We start from the raw sequence: 23,223 nt of genomic DNA, 5'->3' as shown, positions 1-23,223 counted from the left end.
CTTAAGTTCATATGCGAGTCAAGGCAGGTGAGCGAATACTTTTGGCAATATAGTGTATATATACAGCATAGAGAAATGAATCACTCAAAACTATAAAGAAATCGTGACGAAAATAAAGAACCCTTTTTAAGTTGTTCCAAACCTGCCTCCCGTCTCCTCATTTCCGGTCCACCCGTAAAGTGTCACAACCTCATTAATGCATTAAGCTTCTGAGGCTAATTTATTCATGCAAGTGTAATTCAGTGGTGCACTGAGATGTGAAATTTGTTATACATAAGTACCATGTACATACAGAACTTACTATGCAATACATACAGGTGACACATTAAAGGAAAAACCAGCATAAGGTCTGATATAAAAGTGTTGGGCTGCTACGAGCTGCAAGAACAGCTTCAAGGTGCCTTTGCATCGATTCTACAAGTCTCTGGGACAGAACGGGAGAGATAAACACCATTCTTCCAAAAGATTTTCCCTCTGTGTTTTTGGTGATAGTGGAATAGATAGCAATAATTACTTCATTTGTATTTATTTGTAGTAGAAGTTAATATTTTTCAGTGTCTGCAAGATGAAATACTCATTAAATATATCAGAATGTTTGATGCCACCATCTTATAGAGATTCGGATTTTATTATCTCTTTAACTACATGATGTTTTGACCCAGTGCTTTGGATTGCTGTCTTGACATTTTCATCTTTGTTCATTTTTAAAGTTTTCTTTCTTTTGGCCTGCTTCTTGGCCAAGGATACTTCTTTTCATGCTTAATTCTGTTAAGGTGCCTGATTTTGGTCCCCTGTTGACATGACATGCCACCATCATACAGCAGATGTGTAAAGGTCATTCGATGAATGCAAGTGATGGAAGCCGGTGAGTTGATTCCTAATAACACTTTAGATTCAAGAATATCAAAATGAACTGATGAGTATGAAGTGAGGATTGTGACATGGAATGGTGTGAACATGAAACCTGACCAACTCCCTTATAGTTTCTTGTTCTCTAGAAAGGACTACTTGCTAGTCAGTCCCCTAGTTTGCCATTTGCCAATCGCGCAAGATGGACTGAAATGATTTGGGAGGCTCGGGTGAGGTGGTTTGATCTTTACCGATTTGGGCCCTCTAGGCCTGATCAGCGAGCTTCTTCTTCCAGGAGAGCTGCACGCCCCTCCCATTCTTCCTCTTTTTAAATATGGTGTTCGCAGCACCCAAGGGTGTTGTGTTCACTCTTCCTTGCTCGCAAGGCAGATATGAGACTGTATAGGACATAACCCATGGAAGGAAATGTTATCATGGGCACTACTGACCCATGTCCATATCCAGCTAGAGGAGATGGCAGCTTTAGCGCAAATGAAAAGCTACAAATGAATGGACTCCTAGAAACAACATTAATTGTTATTGGAAAACTAGGTTGTGGCTGGTTGCAGTGATTCTCTGATCTTCATCTAATTATACCTAGCACACTACTGAGCTTTCTATATTTGCCATTTTGCCTTTATGATTCCATTATGTAATTAATAGACATTAGAAGGTGCTGCACAATTTTGGTGCCAGGTACAGTACATTAAAGGTGTGGTGAATGCTTTGTGGATGTTTGGTCTCATTTCACCTTCTGGACAACAGAAGGAAGGTACATGTTTTTTATTCATGAATTATTATAATGTCCCACTCTGGCTTGAGTCCTAATGTATTTGGATGGAATTTGGGTAGCGCAACCCTGGAACCACACCCTAATCCAAGCCATTTTCAAAGCCTATATTTTAATATAACCTGAACAAAATATGCAGTGTGTTTACTTCAAGCTATGAGCTGTGACAGCTCACAGTCAAAGGAGCACTTAGGTGAGAATGAGGGAGTCAAAACAGCTTAGAGGCTTCTATATCATTTCCCTTAGCTCCTTAGTATGGTGGAATGGGTCTACACAGAGACTGAATTTATGCTTGGTCACCTGGATAATGGAGCTACAGTATGATGCAATGGGATGAGTAGGGTCTGAAATGACAGCAACATGGCACCATGAAGGCCAACCACTGAGGAACATATTAACATTCAAATTTAAATAATTTTGCCATGGGCCACATGACATTTAAAAACAAGTGAATGCACAATATTGATGATAGCTTTCATGGTGTTCCCCAGTATCCCAGTGCTGTGTTACTTGTAAATATTTTATGATTCTCATTTCAGAAACCACCCCAAGCACGTTACCACTGATATGAATTGGGAAAAAATGAGCGTGACAGGCAGCAGGACATACTGAGTCTGGGTCACTGATGGACACTTGCTCAGAAAAGCGCACTTTGGGGGGATTGGTTCGCAGGCGAGCTTTCTTGGCTGCACTTATGAAGGCAGATTTAGGCGACTAAGGGAACAAAACAGAGAGAAAGAAGAAGTCAATGACTTTGTTTCATGTGATCATAAAAATTTAAGGAAACTGGTAAGAAGTGTGTTTGGTTTTAATTTGTTGGATGTTATGTGGACATTTCAGGTGGGAAATAACATACAACATGCAAGTCACATGATTCACTTTAAATAAATTATACTCTCACACTTTGTTCACACTAGTAAGCAATAAACTGACCAATGATTTGCATGATCCTTTCATTAAATGTGTATAGAGACATTTCAACAAATATAGCTTTGAAGGTTATTGTTGGTGAGTCTGGTGAATGTTAGCTTGATTTGCTAATCTGCCAACAAAACCAGTATAAAGTCTAGCATGTAATGAACAGTCAGATTAGTTTTTACACTGATTAGAGGATTATTTCATCTGGTTAAACTAGTTAGCTTTATAAGATATACTAACTAGTTTAACTAGCTAGCTTTATAAGATAAAGTTAGCTAGCAAACAATGCTATGCATATTTATCCTTCATAAATTTGAAAAGGTGTTTATATGATTTTATACTTAAAGCGTGCATTTACTCATTATGTTGTCTTTATTTATTTACACCATCATGAAACTGATCCTTATCTCAAGTATCATATGACTTTAAGCTTTTCACTAGATACTTTTGCATCATTACTCTATTATTATTTAATAAAAGTAATGGAGATTTCTTAGTAAAAATTTGGCAAGTCTACACATCTCTTCTGAACAGTCATATGAAACAAATGGTGAGGGGAAAGGGTTTTCATAATTATGGAAATCAATAATTTTGCTATATAAATTCACATTAAAGTTTCATTACATGCATGAATGCACAAGACCACATAATTAGGCAAAGTTGGCAGAAAAAATTCATGATATTATTGTACATGTGCAATTTTCCCCCTAAATTACAGACCAAAAAAAGTGGAGATGGCTTAGCAATAAATGTTGCTGTTGAGTGAGAAACATATTGAGTTATAGATGCAATGGATGATTCCATCACCTGTAGGGGCTGCAATACAGTGAGAACTATTGAATCGTTGCAGTTCCTGTAAAGAGAGACATAAGATGAAAGAGAGTAAGGTGCAACAATTCAAAATGAACATACTTGATATAAACTGTGCTGTGTGATGCAGACACAGAAAATACGCAACACATAAAACAGTCAGTTATGTATCATGACAATGCCCCTTCCACGTTTGCTGACAATAAAGGATGTTACCTTACAAGGTCTATGACTCTCTCCCTAGGTGCGTCACTGACGTTTTCCTCATTGATGACAAGGATCTGATCACCAGCAAAGAGCTTGCCGTCAGATGGTCCGTCTGCAAATCCAATGAACAGAAGGTGTGTATTTTATGCAGAGTGGCTGTGGGAGATCATTTGTTCTCAATACCTGCTCATGATGCCACCAATTGGATCACCTCTACCTTAATGATATAGCAACTCAATTAGAATTGTAATGATATGCTTTGGGTTATTGAGTGTAAGTGCATTGCACAGTGCACCTGAGACATTCAAATACGAGTATACAATAAAACAAGCAGTCACTTTTAGCGTAGATGAGATTGGGTGGCCTGGTGGAGCAGACGGCTGCTGTGTCCCAGTGGGCTGCAGACGTCTGGTCCCCAGGTCCTGCTAGAGACACGTGTCCTACCCGCAGAGACAGAGCGTACAATGACAGGCCGTTCGCTGCCGGCAATGAAGCCAAAGCCGTGGATCGGGTGGCGCTGGATGCAGACCTGTCGAGCTATGCCAGACGTCAGGCTACCACTGTCCATGCCATCCTGACTCTCCTCTAACATTGCAGGACTGGGACAAAACAGCATAAGAGTTAACCCTTACTTAACAATGTCCCGTTGACCCAGGCATTTGATTCTGTAGCAAAATAGTTATAAAATCTGTTTGAAAATATCTTGTTTTTAGGTTAATTATTAGCAATGTATACTACCCTGGTGGGTATGATTGCAAAATCCAAACCCACAGATCCACCTGAAGGCATGTGTGTGTATGTGTGACTGGGTCAAATTTCATGAACAAAATCTTTGAAATATAAATAAGTGAGTATCAAAATGTGACTTTGTAGCATAAATAAAGCAAGTAGCTAAATTCTCAACAATTTTGTTTAGGAATTAAGGAATTTTGAACAAAACAATAGATTAAAATAGGAACTATGGGGACAAGAATATCATGGAAAAGATACAGTTTAGTTTTAAATCCATGATAGCTTTTTTAAATACTAAAGTAAGCAAGAAATAATTGGAAGCACTGGAAATATTTTTAAATTTGTTGATATGGTTTACACCACTTACGAGCTGTCTTCACCGAGGAGGTTAGCGTTAGCATTAGGGTTGGTAATGACAGCGATATTCAGCAAATGTTCTAATATGCCACAACATAAATAGAGTTTTCTATAAATAATGTTATGGTACAATAATCTGGCCATATTGCTGTATGTGGAGCCCTGCTAGACTCTGTTGTGCCATGTTAAAGCCATCCAGATGCAATAGTTTTATCATTACAGACACCATACTAAGAAATCAGAGATATAGTCTAATTATTTTAAAGAAAGAATTTTGATTAGTTTTGTATGTAGCCTATTATGTTAAAGTTTTTTTAATAGACTACACGTCCAAAAAGTGGTGCAGTCATGTAACTAGTGTCCCCAGCATAATTTACAGCTATTTTGTTTAAAATGAATAAAAATCTGTTTCTGTTAATATTATTCATTACCATAATAATTCTTAGTGCAGCTTGCTGTATTTCAACCGTTCCATATTGTGCCAATGACTAAACTTACCAGGTAGTGCTAATGTGTGCTAATGTAGCTACCATGAAATGAAGGTTAGTAGCATAGTTAGCAGTTTGCTAGCTAGCAGTACTAGCCTAAATTGTAAAGCCTGCTAGTGTTCTTGTTAAGCTTATAGCATAGATGGCTTCATAAAAATGTTAATGTGACTTGAATGTGAATGAAAGCTATTAGTAGCAGTGGCGATATTACATGAGAGCATTCTGTCAACTGTTAATTTTTTTAATAATACCTGTTTTTAATTAAACTGTGCTAAATAAAACGTATCTCAAATGAAGCTAGATCTTAGTCCTAAATATGATTAGCTTTCCATGGTAACAAAAAGGAATTGTGTTTGAATAGTGAGGAAAAAAAGATCTTTCTTTTGCCATCTTCTGCTTCATTAGCTATGTTGAGAAAGTTATTTACGGAGCTAATATTCTGCACACTCTTCACACTCTGCATAATTAGGCTCTTCTAAATCACTTTGCTTTTCAATGTTAACTAAGCAGCTCACCTGTCACATTCTTTTGTGTGTCCATCTTGGACCTGGGCCATGCCCTGAGAGGAGAGGACAGGATGGAGCAGTGATTCTTTGCCACAGGATCTCTCTGTTTCGCACTCATTCACCTGAAAAGGTAGAGAGCAAAGAAAGAAAGAAGATAAAAAACGGTTATATGGAGGTTTATTTCAGAAATACTGCCATAGTTTAATGCATGGCAGGAACGATGAACATGTAGAATATTGAGGTGACGTCTTGTAAGACCCTGGGCTCATCCTTATGACATTTTGTGCTGCCATCCTGCTCTGGTTGTCAAACAGTGACAAGGACCATTTGAGTTTCCTATTCTATGACAAAAATGTCTCACTTTCAGCTTCTTTTTCATCTGAAGATGATGCATCATGCTCTGGGTTATATTCTTCCACATGTTCTTCTTTAAATACCTCCTCCTGTACTAAATGAGTGTTCTCTTCTTCCTTTTGAACATCTAACAAAATCACATCTACGGGCACTGAAACATGAACTCAAAACTTCAGCAAAAGAGAACTGGGATGCTTTCATCTAAAATGCCTTGATAGCCTCTGACTGCATTATTCAGCATAAAAGCTTTAACAAACAATGCTTTCAAAAAATGTTTATTTTGTCTGAAACCTTGTTTATTTTGTCTGAAATTGGTTTTATTTGTCTGCAAACTTGAGTCAAGTGTGGGGTCATGGAGGGGAGATGCTAAAAGTTGTGTTTTGTCTTTCAGTCAGCGGCACAAATAATCTCAATTTCCCATTGTGTGTGTGTGTGTGGGTCTCTGTGCCTAAATATATATGAGGCACAGAGATCTCACCATCCATTAAGTGCCTGCAGAGTCTGTAAGCTATTAGCCATGTCGATATGCTCCTTAAAATCAGACATCCTGTGTGGAGGTCAAGGAGGACTTATGAGAGCACTGATGAGAGCACATAACTATCTCTGATAAGAAGCCAATACTAGACAGAAACAGTAAATCCAAAACAGAATAAAAAAAAAAAACGCTTTTTGTATGCATTAGCGGTATAATGTAATGCCATTATCTTTACCTGTATCTTGCAAGTGTATTTCAACATGTGATAAAACCACAATTAACATAAAATAAATGACGCATGTCAAAAATTAATTTTGAAAAAATTAATTGCGTGGAAAAAAAAAGCACGCATGAAAATTAAAAGTCAAAAATGAATTCTGAAAAACATAAAAACAATGGACTACACTGGAAAATCTACATGTAAAATGTACAAAGTCTAACATGATTTTTAGACACAATTACTCAAATGTGAAGTTCATGTACATGTACAAAAGACAAAAGCAATTAAAATAACAAAAATCTGAATAAACACTGGTATAACTGGTGAGGCAAACCCAGAGAATGAAAGCAGAATTCATACACAAATATAGAAAATATATAGTGAATAATGAAGGCTTAATAATAAAGTACAACTAGTCTTCGCTGTACTGGGTATAATAAGTAACAAATGCGATCAATAAGAATTGGCCATGAGCTAGAGGAAACTGGGGGAATTGGGTGCGATTTTGGACTGGTGATTCTGGAAATTGGGGTTTTTGGAGAGTGTAGAGGATGTGCAAAATACGTGAAAACACAACTCATTTCTTTAAGTGCATCTCCTTTCTTCTCCCTCTGAAGAAGTATACAGTATAAAGGATATGAAACAGGAAAAGAGGACAGGAGGAATATTATTGATGTCACTTACTGCCTTAAACATTATCATTCATGCACATCAACATGCTGAAATGTTGGTTTAGTCTAAACAAGGTTCTATTCATCGCTTTACGTCTCAGTTTTTAAAGCAATGAAAATAAATTTGACTTTTACTCAAGATTTTATCTGGACCCATTGTTAATTTAATTTAATATTTTTATTTGTGGTTGATATTATTGTATCATTTAAAATAACAATTCCTTCATTCTTTATTTTCTTATTTTTTTTTATATTATTTTGGCCATTTATATCATACCCTTGTATTACTTGCGAGTACCTGTGTATTCTTTTTACAAATTGAGTCCTCTCCTCAGTCCTTGACTACTCTGATTTTAAAATTTGGTTCATCTTTAAAGATTGTGGACTTCAATCGATTTCTGGGAAACAGGCTGCAAGATATTGGATTGAGAAATCAATTAGAGTTTTAGGATGCACCCACTGACTGATTCTGAGTAGAGAGTCTGAGCATCAAGAGGAAGCTTTATATAATAAGTATTCAAGAAAATACTTGCACAAAGGTCTGAAATAAACAGTTCAGTCACAGGCCAATTATTGCAGTAAGAAACCACATCCCAAGGGCACTAGAAAGCCTGATTGTTGCCATGGTTACCACCGCAGAGGCTTGATAGGAAGTGAGGGATGATGAATTGACCGCTTCAGATGATAGCTTCAGTTTTCATTACAGATACAGAGATCACTAAAGAGAGTCTTTAAGAACTGTTTGCCCCATTGTACTTTGAAGAGATGAAACTCAACATCTCTGACAACCCAAGTCATGGGGCCTCTATTCTTTTCCTGAACAGAAGAGATTTCTTAAAAAACATGGGTAACTGAGTCTACAGAGATGTGTTTGTTAGAATTTCTCTGAAGCACTGTTATACTTTAGGTTTAAAAGATTTTTCTTCTTGAATACAAATGCACTCATGCATTTGGCAGTCAACTTTTTTCAAGCTGTTCAGTCTTCTCTAGACATAAATTTGTACAGCCAGATGCTGTCCAATTTGTTGCGAGTCATTGACCGTCTGGAATTCTCTGTTTTGTGTGCCATGCAGTCAAATCATAACTCCACCAAAACATTACAGTTTTTGCCAGCTTAACTGTTCCAACATCTTTGCAAATTTATCCAAGTTCCACCCACAATGATCAGCTTGTGAAATTCAAAAGAGCAGTCTTTAAGGAACAGCTTTAAATGGAAAAGTATTTTTTTGAACGCTGTCTCTGAAACTTCAGCATCTGTGACTGATGACCTAAAACCCAATAAAGAGGCGGCTCGCACATTATTAGTCATTTGCTGTCTAGGTATGGAGCTAGAAAAATTCTAAGCTTGAAAAAATTCCAGATATTAAAAATCCTTGAATATTAAACCAAAACCATATTATACACCAAGTGCGGACCATTAGAACATAATTTCTTTATGGAATAATGTTTATTTAGTGGAATAGGTTTTGAGTAAGTTTAGTGTTAGCCAGAAAATCTGACTTCTACAGTCCTTGATAATATGACTTCATGTATTCATATTCAGTTACTTAGAGACTGTCATATATTAGTGACTGTTCCCCAGATGACTTGATATTTCAAGTTCCATTAATTTAATAAGCACACAAGGGAATGAATCTCACATGATTATGGCTGAGAGATTCACTTATACATTTCTGTAGCAGTATCAGCACATACTTAAATCTATCTAACATGCAAACTTTTATGTCATAGACATGTGTGCATGAGCGCTCATCTCTATAGCACACAACACTGAGAGAGACAGACATTAAGTGGACATATTTTTACACATAGGTGTATTCAAGTATCCAGTTACATTAAAAATTCAGTTACCTTTTAATGTTAACCATTAGTCATTTGTTCATGGTCATAAATAACATGTCAGTTTAACACATAACTTTAACACAGCTATGCTATGTTTTGCACAGACTCAAATTTTTAAATCTAAGCTAAGAATAAACACACATAGTTTCCAACTTGAACAAGCTTGTTTGAACAAGCCATCGCACCACTTCACTAATCAGACCATGCAGAGTAAATGAAATGCAGTGAAAATCTATGAATGTTTCTGAAAACTCTTTCCTTAATGAGCTGTCTTCAGGTAAATAATTTACATAAATACATGTGATTGCCTGCAACAAACAGCAGCAAAGAATCTGCTTGAGAAGCTGCAATAGTTCATGTGAAAAAAGACCTGAGACCCAGAATTACATTGATTTGTTCTGCTAAGTGCTTGGCTTGATCTGAAGTGATGCATGGCAACCCCAGTATGTAGTAATGTATATTAAAGACTATGATAAATGATAAATAAAGAAAATGTGGCTGTTACTGGTCATGTCATTCCTCTTAGCATTGACATTTTAGCCATATTGCTCTATCACGTCTTACTAAGCAAATAATCATATTCTAATTATCCACCAACTTTACCACATCAATGCTATGTGATGGCACCATGTGCTATGACATACAATGTTAGCAAAGGATTTAGTGTAGTTTAGTTAATTAGGTTTAATTATGATTATAAGCTTATATTACAGCATGTCTCAATAGTCTCCATCCATATGGGAAATGAACACTTTTTAGCAAAACGTTGTTGTTTTTTTTCTTTGTAGAACACACAGACGTCTGTCGCAACCTGGCTCCCAGTTTGACTAGTGTCATTTGCTTGCCATGTTTCCTGTTAAAGCCCACTGTAACCTTATGACAGCTTCCTGATCCAGCCATGAGAATGATGTCAGTACATTCTTCTTTTGTCAAAGGCATTCTTAAAGACTAAATTAGAAGAATTTTGGAAGGCATTTTACTAAAACGTTTTAATTTCCCCTATGTGTGGAGAAGACTTTGGGGACACCCTGTATATGAAGTTCTTTGAGCAATCAGATGTAAATCCATTTTAAATCCATCCTGGGTGCATAACCCGTATACTAATGATGCATAAAAACCAGGTGCAACCCTGCAGGAAACAGTTTAACATTCTCTTTCTGTGCTTTGCATTTTGTTACAGATTCAGTATTTAGCTTTGCCAAATCTCTACAACCAAGTCAATCATACATTCTCTAACCAGCTCAAACATAAAGCAGCATTGCTTATAGAGATGTCTCCTTTGTGTGTGCACAAAAGTCCTTCTCTGTTAGAGGATTAAAAAATATCTTATGGTTGGCATTTGACTCTCTGGCAAAGCAGAAATGAAAGCATTAGATTTTATCTATCCTTGCAGTAGGTGGTTTTATAATACATCTGTACAGAGGACAAACAAAAGCTGATAGGGCCAAAAATCAGACCACATGCCTGGATCCTGCTAGAAGATGGCAGTCATTCACCTTCTTCACTATACTGCATAAATTGCTCCCCTGCTAATGCCAGATGGTGTCCATTTAGCCTGAGCCATTAACTGAGTCCTCACTTGTGCAGGATGGCAGCTTAACACCAGTGATTGATGTTTTCGATGGAGGGGGTTTAGTCTGACTAGAAGTTGCACAGTTCATGATGATGTTTGCCAGGGCAATAATACCTGATGACTGGATGACTTAACATAAACATGAACCGAATAAGTTATATGTCCATAAACATTGGTCTGCCATGTAAGCAGTCAAGAGCAAACAGACTGTACAGTGCTTGAGATGATGTTAATTTAATGTGAAATTGAGGTTACAGCTTCTGGCTCAAACTTTGTCTCAATCACAACAACAGTTGTATAAGAAATTCCATACCTCCGTCAGCTTAAGACAAAATGCACACTTGGATGAGACAGAGAGACTTGGAGACCTGTTGTATGACAGAAAATATCTATAATAGTCTATAAATGATGGAATAAAGCAACATTTAAAGATGATGTGTACTCTGGATGCATTTAAAGCCATACATCTTTTCACTGCTTGAGCCACAATATGTATTTCTACCAGCAGCTAGAAAATAGAAAAAGATGACATCCTGGTCTTCCAAACAGTGAAGATACACTTTACATTCCTATTTAAGAGTTTGCTATTTTTTTTTTTTACATTTTATTATATTTTTACTTTATTATTTAGGTTTTCAGTGGCAGTGTAGTAACCAAACACATTTTTGAGCCAAAAATAGAGATTCACATATGCAGTGTTACTGTTTTTTTTATGTGGTATGAATTGCTTTTGTAATTGGATATGGATTTACTGTTTACTGATATAACACATTTGTCCCAACTATGTCAAATGTTCAAGTGCAAATTGCATATTTCCAATAATTTTGCACAAACAAATGCTATGTTTCTCAAACACTGCACCCAAAACACCAGAAGCAATGTGTCCATGACTTCAAAAGACATTACACAGCTTTTAATATGCTAGAACTAGACCTAGAGTGTCTTATTCAAAGTTCACATCCAATTAACAGAAAAAAAAGAACAACTATGTCCTATTTTTTCCAAACTTGGCACACAAAAATGTGTATAAAATGTTTCAACATACAATCTTCTCACATTAACATATTTTACATTTGTTCCCAAATTAATGTCAGCTTGGGTGGTAAAGAATAGAGTACAGCACAGGAAGCATAATTTGCTCAAGTGTTTCCACACCTTTCAAAAGTTTGCTCTGCATATACAAAATTTCACAGTTGAATGAAGAAATATAAAAAAAGATAAATGATATACTATTCTACTTAGAAGAAAAAGGGCAAGAAGAAGATAGAGATGAAGATGGAGAAAGATATGGGAACAGAACGAGAGGACAGGCAGCCGTATGAGGCCCACATTGAGGAAGGAGAAGAAGAGGAAGTTGGTTGAGTGGAAGAAAACATATTATATATTAAGGCTAGTCCAATTAATCATGTTATCAGCTGTAGATTTCTCTGAAGACAATACAACTGTCACGCTTCCGCCACGCTTCCACGTCCCAATCGCCGGACTTCTGATTATACCACCTGCAACCAATCTCGCCGGCACCTATTTAATGCCCTCACTCGCCAGTGGCAGCGGCGAGTATTATTACTGTTTAAGTGGAACGAGTGACTTGCCTTAGCTATTCCGTTTGTCCTGCATTACCTGCCCCTTTTGACATTTGTTCCCTATTGCGTTGGCATATCCTATGTTTATCATCTTTTCTAGTAAAGCCTTTGTGTTTTCACCCCCAGCTCTCTCTTGTGGTGAACGTGACAACAACAGCACTTCTTATTTTTTTAAACTCATCAGTTAGCACATACTATAACAAAACTAAAACATTCCACCATGTTAGGAACAACTGGAAACAAAACAGTTTCTGTTGGTTTACTGGTGTTTCTTAATAGCGTTTCCTCCACTATATTCTCTCTTTCTAACTTCTGCTGAAGAGTTAATTTCTTCAAGGAAATACAAAAAAAATTTGAAAGAAACTTCAAGATGTCTACAGGCCATGGATGATGCTTGTGGAGATATCCAGGCAAATGCATGTCAGACAGATTCAAGACTCGCTGTATTATTTTTCCCCAGGTGCAGTGCTAGAGAAGCATTATGTGATGTGGATGAAAGTCTCTCGCCTTTGAGATGTCATATTGATTGTGAAAAACTGTATTAAGGTGTATTTATAGAAACCAGTTATTCTTTTTTAAGTCAGTCATACTTTCATCATTATATTTCCACCACTCACTTCCTGTATTATTATTGCAGTGTTGCATAACCATCTAGAATATTAAAAACTTAAAATCACAAAAATAGGTAACATTTAAATGCAAATAACACTTGATTATGCAAACTATGTATCTTTTACACCTTGTAATTAATCTAACATCAAATTAGTGTCTTAAATCTAATATAGTCAATTCTGCTGTATCCTCACTGAGATATAGCTCTCTGAGGTATAGAGTATATATAGATTATACTGCTTAATGTTTAGAAGTGCATGTAAATTAAACGTCTGGATGGCTCTGTTAATCTCTGAAATGCTCTTCCCATGTGCTATGCTGCATCTGCAAAGCCAACAGCGTTGTGGATGACCCCAAATGCCCCTCACATACATTCTTTACACTCCTGTCATCTGGAAAGAGGTACAGAAGCATTCGGGCCATCACAACCAGACTGTGTAACAGTTTCTTGCCTCAAGCCAACACCCAGAACGTAACTGTACTAAACACACACACACACACACACACTCACTCACTCACCCACTCACTCACTCAACTGTGTGAACTGAACTGTTCTGAACTCAAACACACACTCAAACACTTAATTCATTTCAGAAGTGTATATGTTTACAAAGACCCTCTCTCTTTACACTTCTCTTATTTTTGCACATTGTACTGTATAACATATTATATAGAATGTATACCGGTCAGCGCTATTTTGTGTATTTTATGCACCTGTCCTGTACTGTTTTGTTCTGTATTGTCTGTTTGCACTTTTTGTCTTTTTGTCTTGCACTGTTTGCACACAATGCACTTTATGTGGCTAGCACAACTTACTTTTAATCCTTAGCTCTGTGTTGTTTTATGTAGCACCGGGCTCCTGGGGAAATGTTTTCCCATTTCACTGTGTACTGCGTCAGCTATATATGGTTGAAATGAAAATAAAAGCTTCTTGACTTGATTTCACTTGATCTGATTTATTTTGTACACTTTTCTGTTTTCTGCTTCACAATCTAAAGCTGCTTTTTAGTGAAAAAACGATGCATTATATGGCTAAAAGTATCTGAACACCTCACCTTTTCACCCCTATGTGGGTCTTCCCCAAACTTTGTTTTCTTATTTCCTAGAAGGTCTTCATGCTGTAGGTTTAATATTTCCATCCACTGGAACTAAGTGGCTCAAACATGTTGCATGTCTACAATGATGTCCTTCACATCCCCCACAGCATCATTCAAAATCTATTGGAAAGCCATTCCAGAAGAATGAAGGCAGTTATCACAGCAAAGGGAGCAAACTCCTCAATGGGATGTTCAACAAATGTATATGGGTGTGATGGTTAGGCATCCACCTACTTTCATATTTGAGAACAGTCTAGGGAAAAAGGTCTGTGGTTGGGCATCGGGGATATCAGTCAATCTGAGACTTTCTGTTTAAGTAAGTGGTTCTTAACAGATTATACAAGACTTTCTATCAAATGATGAAGCCTGGCTTGCAAGATTAGAACAATACTTCATTGCTGTATATGATGTGTTAGCAAATTAGATGGAATTTTTTTCCCTTTATCATCAGATGATATTCAAAATATTGATGCCTACATGTGAATTTTTCATAATCAATAGTGGACAACAAAACAGAAGGTTTAGTGCAACCGGATTATTACTGAGAGAACAGCTTAAAACAATGAGCCAGTATCCATATGTACATTTGGGTCACAGATACTTTACACTATAGTCTGTTTAAGTAGTAGGCTAGAACATCTTAGGTAAATGGTGGGAACCAAACACCTGTAATGTCTGCATAAAATGTTTTATTCGCAATACTGTATATTTTATTTTAGACAAAAATAATGTTTATTTTCACTGTACACTGATCAAGGAATGATGCTTAATTATATCAATTCTAGCATTTACTTAAACTATACTATATAGTGCATTTTTTTACCTAAGTGTTGTTATTGTTATTGTAATTCCATGATCAGTACATAAGGAGGTAATAAAAGGAACAACGATCTAAGTTAATGACAGATACATTACCTAAATAAAAAGCTAATTAATAAATAACTGGGTTGATGTATTAGGTTTGTAGGAATTCTTTTAAAGATGGGTAGATGACTTCGGATGTACAGTATGCAGTATAAGAGCTATGCCTTAGAAGCAAAGATATAAGGTTCATAATGAAACATTTACTCATTCATTTTACGGTAAACCACAACAGTGGCCTTGTCAGTACTGTATATGCCTGTACCTGCTTATTATTTCTGAGCTGTTAAAGTTTCCTATTTTAAGGGTTTCCTTAACAGGTTTGTATTGCATTATAAAGGTCTGAATTAACAAAAAGAGCAAAATACATGTACACACCTATTTACACTCACTCACTCACTCCCTCACTCAGTAACACCACTTTACCCAGCCAGGGTCACACTGCATCTGAAACCTATCCTGGGAACACTGACTTTGAGGTGGGAATACATTTTCAAAAGGTTTTATATAACTGTATGTATGTTCAATTCATAGATTTTGTATAACTGTAATCTGGATATAAATATAAAATTAAAATCCCCAATGAGCAAGCCAGAGTGGAAAGGAAAAAAAAAAATCCTGAGAAGACAACAGGAAGAAACCTTGATAGGAACCTGATGCAAAAGAGCATACTATCTTCATCTGGGTAACAACAGATAATATGATTATACACAGTTTCTCTTCTTTAACTGTATATTATAGGGTCAAATAGTTCTGCTTGAAACCTTTTCTGGAAATCAAACATCTGTTATTCTAAACATCTAAAAGCATAGGACAAAAGTATATGCACATAAGTATAAATATTCTAATGTAGAAACAATGATGGAAAAATCCTCATGCTCATAAATGAGTTAGAAGCTTGTTTGAACATTTGAGGGGTGGGCTCTTTGTCACTATCATCAATAACAATAAAAATGCTGAGTAGCAGCAATCGACAGCTACTCTAAATGTCAGAAATGTTTGCAGTACAAAACACTTTTAAAATAGAGAAAAAATGGTGAAATGTACATGCAGCAGGTTAAATTCTAAGTAAGTAACAAATTAAATTTAGCTAAATAAAAGATTTACTTTTCTTAAGTTTATCCAGACACAAGTTTCATGTAAACACTCTGTTTAATTAAGATTGTGGAATATCTGAGAAACCAGTTCCAAGATAAAAGAAGGTAAATTGGGAGAGCCATCCATTGTAATAAGATTCCTCAGTGAAGGCAAGTCGTCACGTGTTTTAAATGAGCAAGTGCTGCTGACAAAAAGAAAAATGATACTGACTGGAAATTACATCTACACCGAACCTCAAGTAATCAAAAACACATTGTCCAACAAGAGTAGACTGCTGAAAGAGCTTTTTTCCCTAACATATTTGCGCCATGTATGAGTAATTTTTTTTCGTGCAGAGTTTGCATGTTCTCCGTGTTATTTTGGGGTTTCTTCTGGGTACTCTGGTTTCCTCCCTCGGTCCAAAAACATGTGCTGTAGGATGAATGGCATCTCTAAATTGTCCATTTTTGTGTGAATGGGTGTGGGATTATGCCCTGCAATGGAGCTCTGTCCAGGGCTGCAGACAAAAAAAAATGACTGTAAATTACATCTTCACTGAGAAACAGAGAAATCAAAAACATACTACTGAACAATAGTACACTGCTGAATGAGCTTTTTTGCACCATGCTTTCTATTTTTTTCCACTTTTAAATAATCACATTAACACATGACGGGCATGTCGCTGGCTATCCAGTATCCACACCATCGAAAATGTTTAGATTAGATAGCATAAAACACAACAAGGGATACTGTTATGGTAAAATAATCAGTGATAATGTGGTGTGATGTAGCTTGAAATGACTATTGCTATAACAGCATAACCCAAAGCCTGTTATTCCTCTTATTCCTTGGCATTTTGTCAATGCTCATAATTCCTAAGTTATTAATGGATGTCATTCTTTTTCTTCCTTTATAGTTAAATTTAATGTTTAGATCTGTTACATTTAATGTCTAGCATTTAATTGAGCTTCTGTTAAATAGGTTCCCGTTATCACTTAAAACATCTACAAACAGTCATTCCCTACCCAAGCTCTATTATTCTTATTTTATTGAAGTACAGAAAAACAGCAGTTTCTGAAAGTGATAATTCAGGAGACTCATTTTGATAATGCTAACTAAACATCTATTCAAGAAAACTTGACCATATATCAACATTTACAGATTCCTGCTGTAAAAAACTGTTACTACAGAAATTATTGAGTCAGTTCCTCATCTGCGTTGGTTCCCTAAAACGTAGGAATTCTGGGTTAACTCAAGTTGATCACAACTAGTTAGTCTGAGCCAATTACAATTACAACAGTGTCTTTGTAGCACTTATTACATTTGGAAATACACATTTTACTGATGTTGCTTGGCATGACATAATTGAGAAACATGTCCAAGATCAGTTGTTTTATAGCACCAATGTTTAAAAATTGCCTGAGGCACAATTAATTTATGACAGGAAAGCACACCTGGGTGCCAATGTACTCCATTAACCCTCAATAGTAAATTTTTTAATACGTATTTTAGCTTAATCATCACTGTCATTAATTGGTTGCTAACAATTTTAAAACGATTAATCAATTTAATTCCCATGTCAAATTTGCTGCCACATCTGATTTTATTTTCTCATATCACTAATAAGTATGACCACTTTTACCCTGTTCTTTACACACATTATTGAATGTGTTTCCTGTCAAGTCTCTGGTACTCTGTCTCATCCAAACATTATTAACGTGATTGCATTTCCCTACAACCGTCACAAGCAAGTTCATATAGTGACCATATATTACTCTGCAACTACAGTACACTCCTACTCCAAAATTCCTTCCTGTCCTGTCTATCCCATCACTGTATTTTTTTCTTTTTCCAGGATGGCATGGTGAGATTGTATGAACTGTTCATGTCTGTGTGTGATGGCAGCCTCACTGATTCTGAATACGAGGCCTTGCGAAGCCTTTAGTCTATTATCACTGTCTATTCACAGTTACACTATTTAACAGGCTTAAAATGATTAAAACAATTCTCTTCTCTGCAACAATAGCCAGAGTTGCTTGTTCTACCATGAGGAAATGGGTTTTTTTTTATTTAAAATAGAGATATTCCTCATTTCATGTCAGTTATCAGCAGTCGGCCTGTAAAATGATGCATAATGCATAATCATCTAATTACAATTATTTTAGCAGATCCGATTATTTGATTATTTGATAAGATTAATCAGCACTAGACATTTTTTTGAACATTCTCTAAAAAGCTAACTCATTTATTTTCAGAATTTTTGCTGAAGAACTTTTTTATTGTCTGGTTTATTGTTTAGCTTGTCCTATGCTAAACCTATTCTAAACCATGCTCCCTACTGCTGCATTCCCCAGTAATAGATGTAGGCCAGGGAATCATCCACTGTATGACTTCTTCTCCCTGACAATAGCCTGTGAAGTCAGTGAAAAGAAAAAGATTTTGCTAATATGAAGCAGCAGTCCCCAACTAAGAGACACACTAACATGCACAAAGACCTCCTGGCATTGCTCTGACCAGATTTGCACTCAATTTTAGTGAGATCAGTCAGCAAGCTGGTGAGGTCAAAATGCACAAATCTATGATATTATTTTGGAAACTCTAAGAATTGTCTCAGCTTACTTGGTCATGGTTTGCCAGTAGGCAACATTTGCAGCAGCTTATCAATTATTAACAAACTTTCCCATGATCCCCTGCAGAAATCCTCTGACAACTCAGTGGTGAGCAGGAAGAGGAATACAGGGACCTGGTAAGCTGTAAAGTGGTAACCACTTTTTTGAGTGTTTAAGGATCCATCTACTGCTCAATGTAGCCAAGACCAAAAAGATGCTGGTTGATTTCAGGAGGAAAGGGTCTATAACCAGACCAATAAATATCATGCAACAGGATATGTGAGCTTGTTGACACCCACAAGTATGTGTCTGTCTCAACAACAGGCTGGCATGTAAGGTTCATGAGCAGACTCTGAAGAAGTTCAGGTCCTTTAATGTTTGCAGCAAGCTGGAGATCTTCTATCAGTCTGTTTGCAGCCTACCAAGGTAGCTCTATCAACTATATCTCCACCCACCATATCACACACTATGCTGGTATACCATGAGGCTGGCACATCTTATTACTATCAGTCTATCTACTATCAAATAAACAGTGGCATATGCATGGTGGAGCCATAGCATCTGTTCCAGCTTTTAAAATGTACACTGAAAAACCCAGAGAGATTACTGTGGACTGTTAAAATGGTCTAAACTAGGGTGGAGAAAATGCCTAGCCAATCTAGGAACTTGTCAATGTAAAGCATTGGATAGGCATAAAAGTGTAAAAGTACATTCATATTTTAGAAATCCATGCAAAAATGAACTCTTCAACCACCTTGGGCCACTATTACTCCCCTCTCTAGAATTTTCCCCAATTTGAACAACTTTTCCTTTGTGTTCAGCAAAGAGGTACAGCATGTCTGGCTGCAAATAATAATAACAGGAGTCCCTGTGCGGTGTTCTTTCCGGTCAGTTCACCTGAACTGAAGACAAGACAAAAAGACAAAAAACATTTGCCTTGCATCTTGGCATCCTCAGATCTCTGGAAAAAAGATGGTCTCCGAGTTGGATTGGATTGGGACTAGATTGTTGTTAAACACTCCCCTTGCTACTCATCTCTCTCTGCCACCACTGTTGCCAGAGCAACAAGGACTGCCTCTCTCCACTGTTTCGAGTGATTGAGGTGGTAAATCTATTACCTTGTCCATTCGCAATGCTGCATATTTGACTTCCCCAATCTGCTCAGACAGAGGTGTGGAGGAATACAAGCCCTTTATCTTTTGGTGCAAATTGTTACAGTGGGGCAGGCCTATTTCTGGGCTTTGTAGCAAACGTCCATGACAACTGACAATTGATAACTGCCTGATAAGTGTGTAATCTTTCATATCCAGCATGCACTGGACATTCATTTTTACTGGGTAAACATTCCTGTAACTTTCATTATGTCAAACCCCCAGACATTCATATAACAACCCAAAAAGAGAAAATACCATGAATGCCTGGGGCACCACTTTGACAGAAAATAATAGAGCTTCCAAACATTTATACCATTTCTGTCTACCATCACATATGAACCTCCCCAGAGGCACTGGGGTGCTGAGATGATGTCACATGATCCATAAAGTCTATGTAATGTCTCCATGCTGGCTCATCTAAAGGCTTTATGAGAGCCGTGCCAAATCTTTTGGATAAGGGAAAGAGGACACAGCAGCAGGATTGTTGGTAGCGAGATTCACTTGCTGACATTTGCAGTATGACACACCTTGCACGGCTGACCAATAGAATCAAGCTGTTTGTTGGTAGTATTAGTGTAATGTTTTATCTACAGTAATATGATTATAATGTACCAAGAGAAAGAGAGATCATATACTGTAAATATATGTGGCAGCTCAGGTGACCACCTTGGTCTTCATCCCTCTAGTTTGTCCCCAGTCATGTCCCTGTGCCAAGGTATACTCACATCCATTCTACTTAGTGTTTAAAAAAGTTACTTTACTATAGTTCCACTCTTACTGAAAATTTAAAGTGGGATATCTATTCCATTACAACCCACTTACTTCCCAAAATCCTAGCCATGTCTCAATGTCACAGTTGACCTTTCACAACTCACTTACTTTGTATAAGCAAAAAGATTGTATAGGGAATAATTCTTAATTCAGACTACAGCTGCATTCAGACACAATTCAATTTAAATGGGGACCTGGAGAAATTCCATTCAACACATGTCTCTCTTCTACTATGAAAATAATCACACACCAATTTTTGACCACATTTTCATCCTGGATATCTTTCTGCATGGTCTGCATGGGGACAGTTACTAACTGGTAGGATGAGAGCAAACACATACTTCCTCAAAGGAACATGAAGCCTACCACATCTTTTTCAACTTCTGCTCATGCTTTATCACAGGGCAGCATAACACACTCAGAGGAAAGATGACCTCTTGCTCATGGATGAGCTCACAGATGTGCACAATTGGTCAGTATCATCCTGATTGACAGAACAGTGAGCATGTCATCCCTCTCACCCAGTCTATAACCGATTTTGTTCTCTAGGATGGCTCTGACATCATAAGAATTCATACTCGGCAATCTACTGACGATTGACGCTGAACTATTTTCTGTAGTAGCACTTGAAATACCCCAACATGTTTGCAGTAGTGGAGGCAGACCACTGCTAATAACCATATTTATTGACATAGCACAAATATCCATTTCCCAAACCATGAAAAAAATCAATTCCTTGGAGCATCGTCTCAACAACTAACATCGTCTCATATAACTTAAACGTTGGCAGCCCATTAACAGAATCAAAAATCCCTTTTTGTATAGCACAATGTCCCACAATGTTTTGTTTTCTGAACTATTTATTATCATTAAAGACAGTGGAAAGGGATGTATAACACTTTTAAGAGGAGAAAAAAGCAAACAAATCCAAATCAGCAGGCAAGTTTAAGGTCAGGGACATGGATAAACAGGACAAACTCAGCAAAAGCACAATCAAGAGTCAGATCAAAGCAGAACAGCAAACACAGGATAACAGGCTCAGTAATGTCAGTAAGGCAGGGCAACTGGAAGCTTATTCTTTGTAAACTGTGGGTGACTAAAATCTCTTTTGTAAAGACTGTGTGTGTACTGTATATGTGTGTGTGAGTGAAATTGAGATTTCTGCCCAACCATTGTTCATTGTGAGTGGGGGCAAATTGTGTGCATTCTGGGGAGTATAGTCCAGAGTGGCCATATTTGTAGGTCACAGGTGTGAGCTGGGAACTGGAGCTGACTGGTTTGACCTGACAGAGCCTCCCCCTGCACTGGGATCTGGCATTATTCCTCTGGACTGTACCTCTCCCACTTGATGAGATATTTGAACTGGCTGTTTCTATGAAGGGAGTTCAGGATCAAATTTATGAGTTAAGCAGTTTGGCTCCCAATGTAGAGCTGAGCAGCTGGGGTGGCCTGGAAAATGTTGGTGGCCTTTGGACCAGGTATGATGGGCTTTAAGGGCTATGAGGGAGTGTCAGTGCAAGTCAAACTTGTAGCTGTCTTCATGTACATGCTTAATGACCTTGAAGAGGCAGATGTATTAGGGACTTAGCTTTCTTTTTTTTTTTACATATGGGGTTGATGGAGGTCTCTGGTGATGAGCCAGACCCTTTCCCTCAGGTTATACACTGTTTTATATTTGTCTTTTGGTATGGGCAAGTGGCCCAAAAGTAATGTGATGGGCATGGCATTGACATAGGAGGAGTGGATAAGAATGTCATCTATAAAGGCAATATTTCCAGCATGTCCAGCAATGTGGCACTCATAAAGCACCAGGGCAACAAAGGGGAGCAAGAGAGCCATTATGGCAAAAAATCTAAATTTATGTACCTTGTGTATAGGCACCAGAATTATAAAACAATATATGCAGCATAGAGCAAACTCAAACTAATGGTTATATGTTTCACAAGCAAGTAAAAAACACATATAATATGGCAGTAAATGCCTTCATCATACTTGCTTTATACTGAACCACAATCTTACATTATTAATGGAAAAGATTACGATCTAGTTATAGGTAGTTGGCTGGTATGATCTATGGTGTTTTCACTTATCAGTTGTTTGATGGACAGGAGAGGAGTATGATGAGACAGCTTTTGAGATCACTTGTCATGAATGCTTATAAAATATATATGGCAAGCTGCTTTAACAGCAATTTGCATTAGCGTGTTGTTTAGTCTGAAATCTGAGAAGGAAGAGGCAGACATTCATGCTCTCAACCTGTGGAGTTTTATGTTTCTTGTTTATATACACTGTTGATGTCTTACACATGTATCTAAAAGATACATTTAACAAAGGAAAGCATTGAGGAACACTGAATTTTTTTAAGGGTCTTACTTACATGGTAAAATATGTGTACATTGGTCCTCACCGCATCAATGAAAAAAATTATATAGCACCTTTAACAATAGACATTTTCAAAATCAGCAACAGTGGCAAGGGCAAGCTTAGTGAGATGAGAGGAACCAAACTCAAAAGGAAACCCATCATCTTAGGGGTGGTACTGCAAATAAATCTGTGATTTACACAATGTAGAGTGTAAAGTCTCCAGGGACAAGAGGTTTATATATTTACAGCTGTAAAATTCAGAGACACAGTGTTGTACAGGCCAGGCTCAAACACAAATATCTG

At 37.1% G+C, this 23,223-nt stretch overlaps 1 protein-coding gene across 4 annotated transcripts in view; it reads right to left on the bottom strand.

Annotated features, from left to right (window-relative positions):
• The window catches only part of frmpd3 (FERM and PDZ domain containing 3), a 115,659-nt gene that overhangs the window by 15,310 nt on the left and 77,126 nt on the right, over positions 1–23,223 (bottom strand). For 2 of the 4 annotated variants that reach the window (XM_058398087.1, XM_058398090.1), the window contains exons 3-7: positions 5,667–5,779; positions 4,019–4,173; positions 3,584–3,686; positions 3,365–3,410; positions 2,249–2,353 (exon numbers count right to left, since the gene is read on the bottom strand). In XM_058398087.1, the coding sequence (XP_058254070.1) occupies positions 2,249–2,353; positions 3,365–3,410; positions 3,584–3,686; positions 4,019–4,173; positions 5,667–5,707 (450 nt within the window). In that variant the 5' untranslated portion in view covers positions 5,708–5,779. Of the gene's footprint in view, positions 1–2,248; positions 2,354–3,364; positions 3,411–3,583; positions 3,687–3,912; positions 4,174–5,666; positions 5,780–23,223 lie in introns of those variants that run through there. The other 2 variants (XM_058398088.1, XM_058398089.1) reach the window with 2 other exon arrangements.

The sequence above is a fragment of the Hemibagrus wyckioides genome, linkage group LG08 (assembly GCF_019097595.1).
Source record: "Hemibagrus wyckioides isolate EC202008001 linkage group LG08, SWU_Hwy_1.0, whole genome shotgun sequence".
NCBI lineage: Eukaryota > Metazoa > Chordata > Actinopteri > Siluriformes > Bagridae > Hemibagrus > Hemibagrus wyckioides.
The sequence above is the reverse complement of the archived record's forward strand: the minus strand, read 5'-3'. Positions and strand labels throughout refer to the sequence as shown.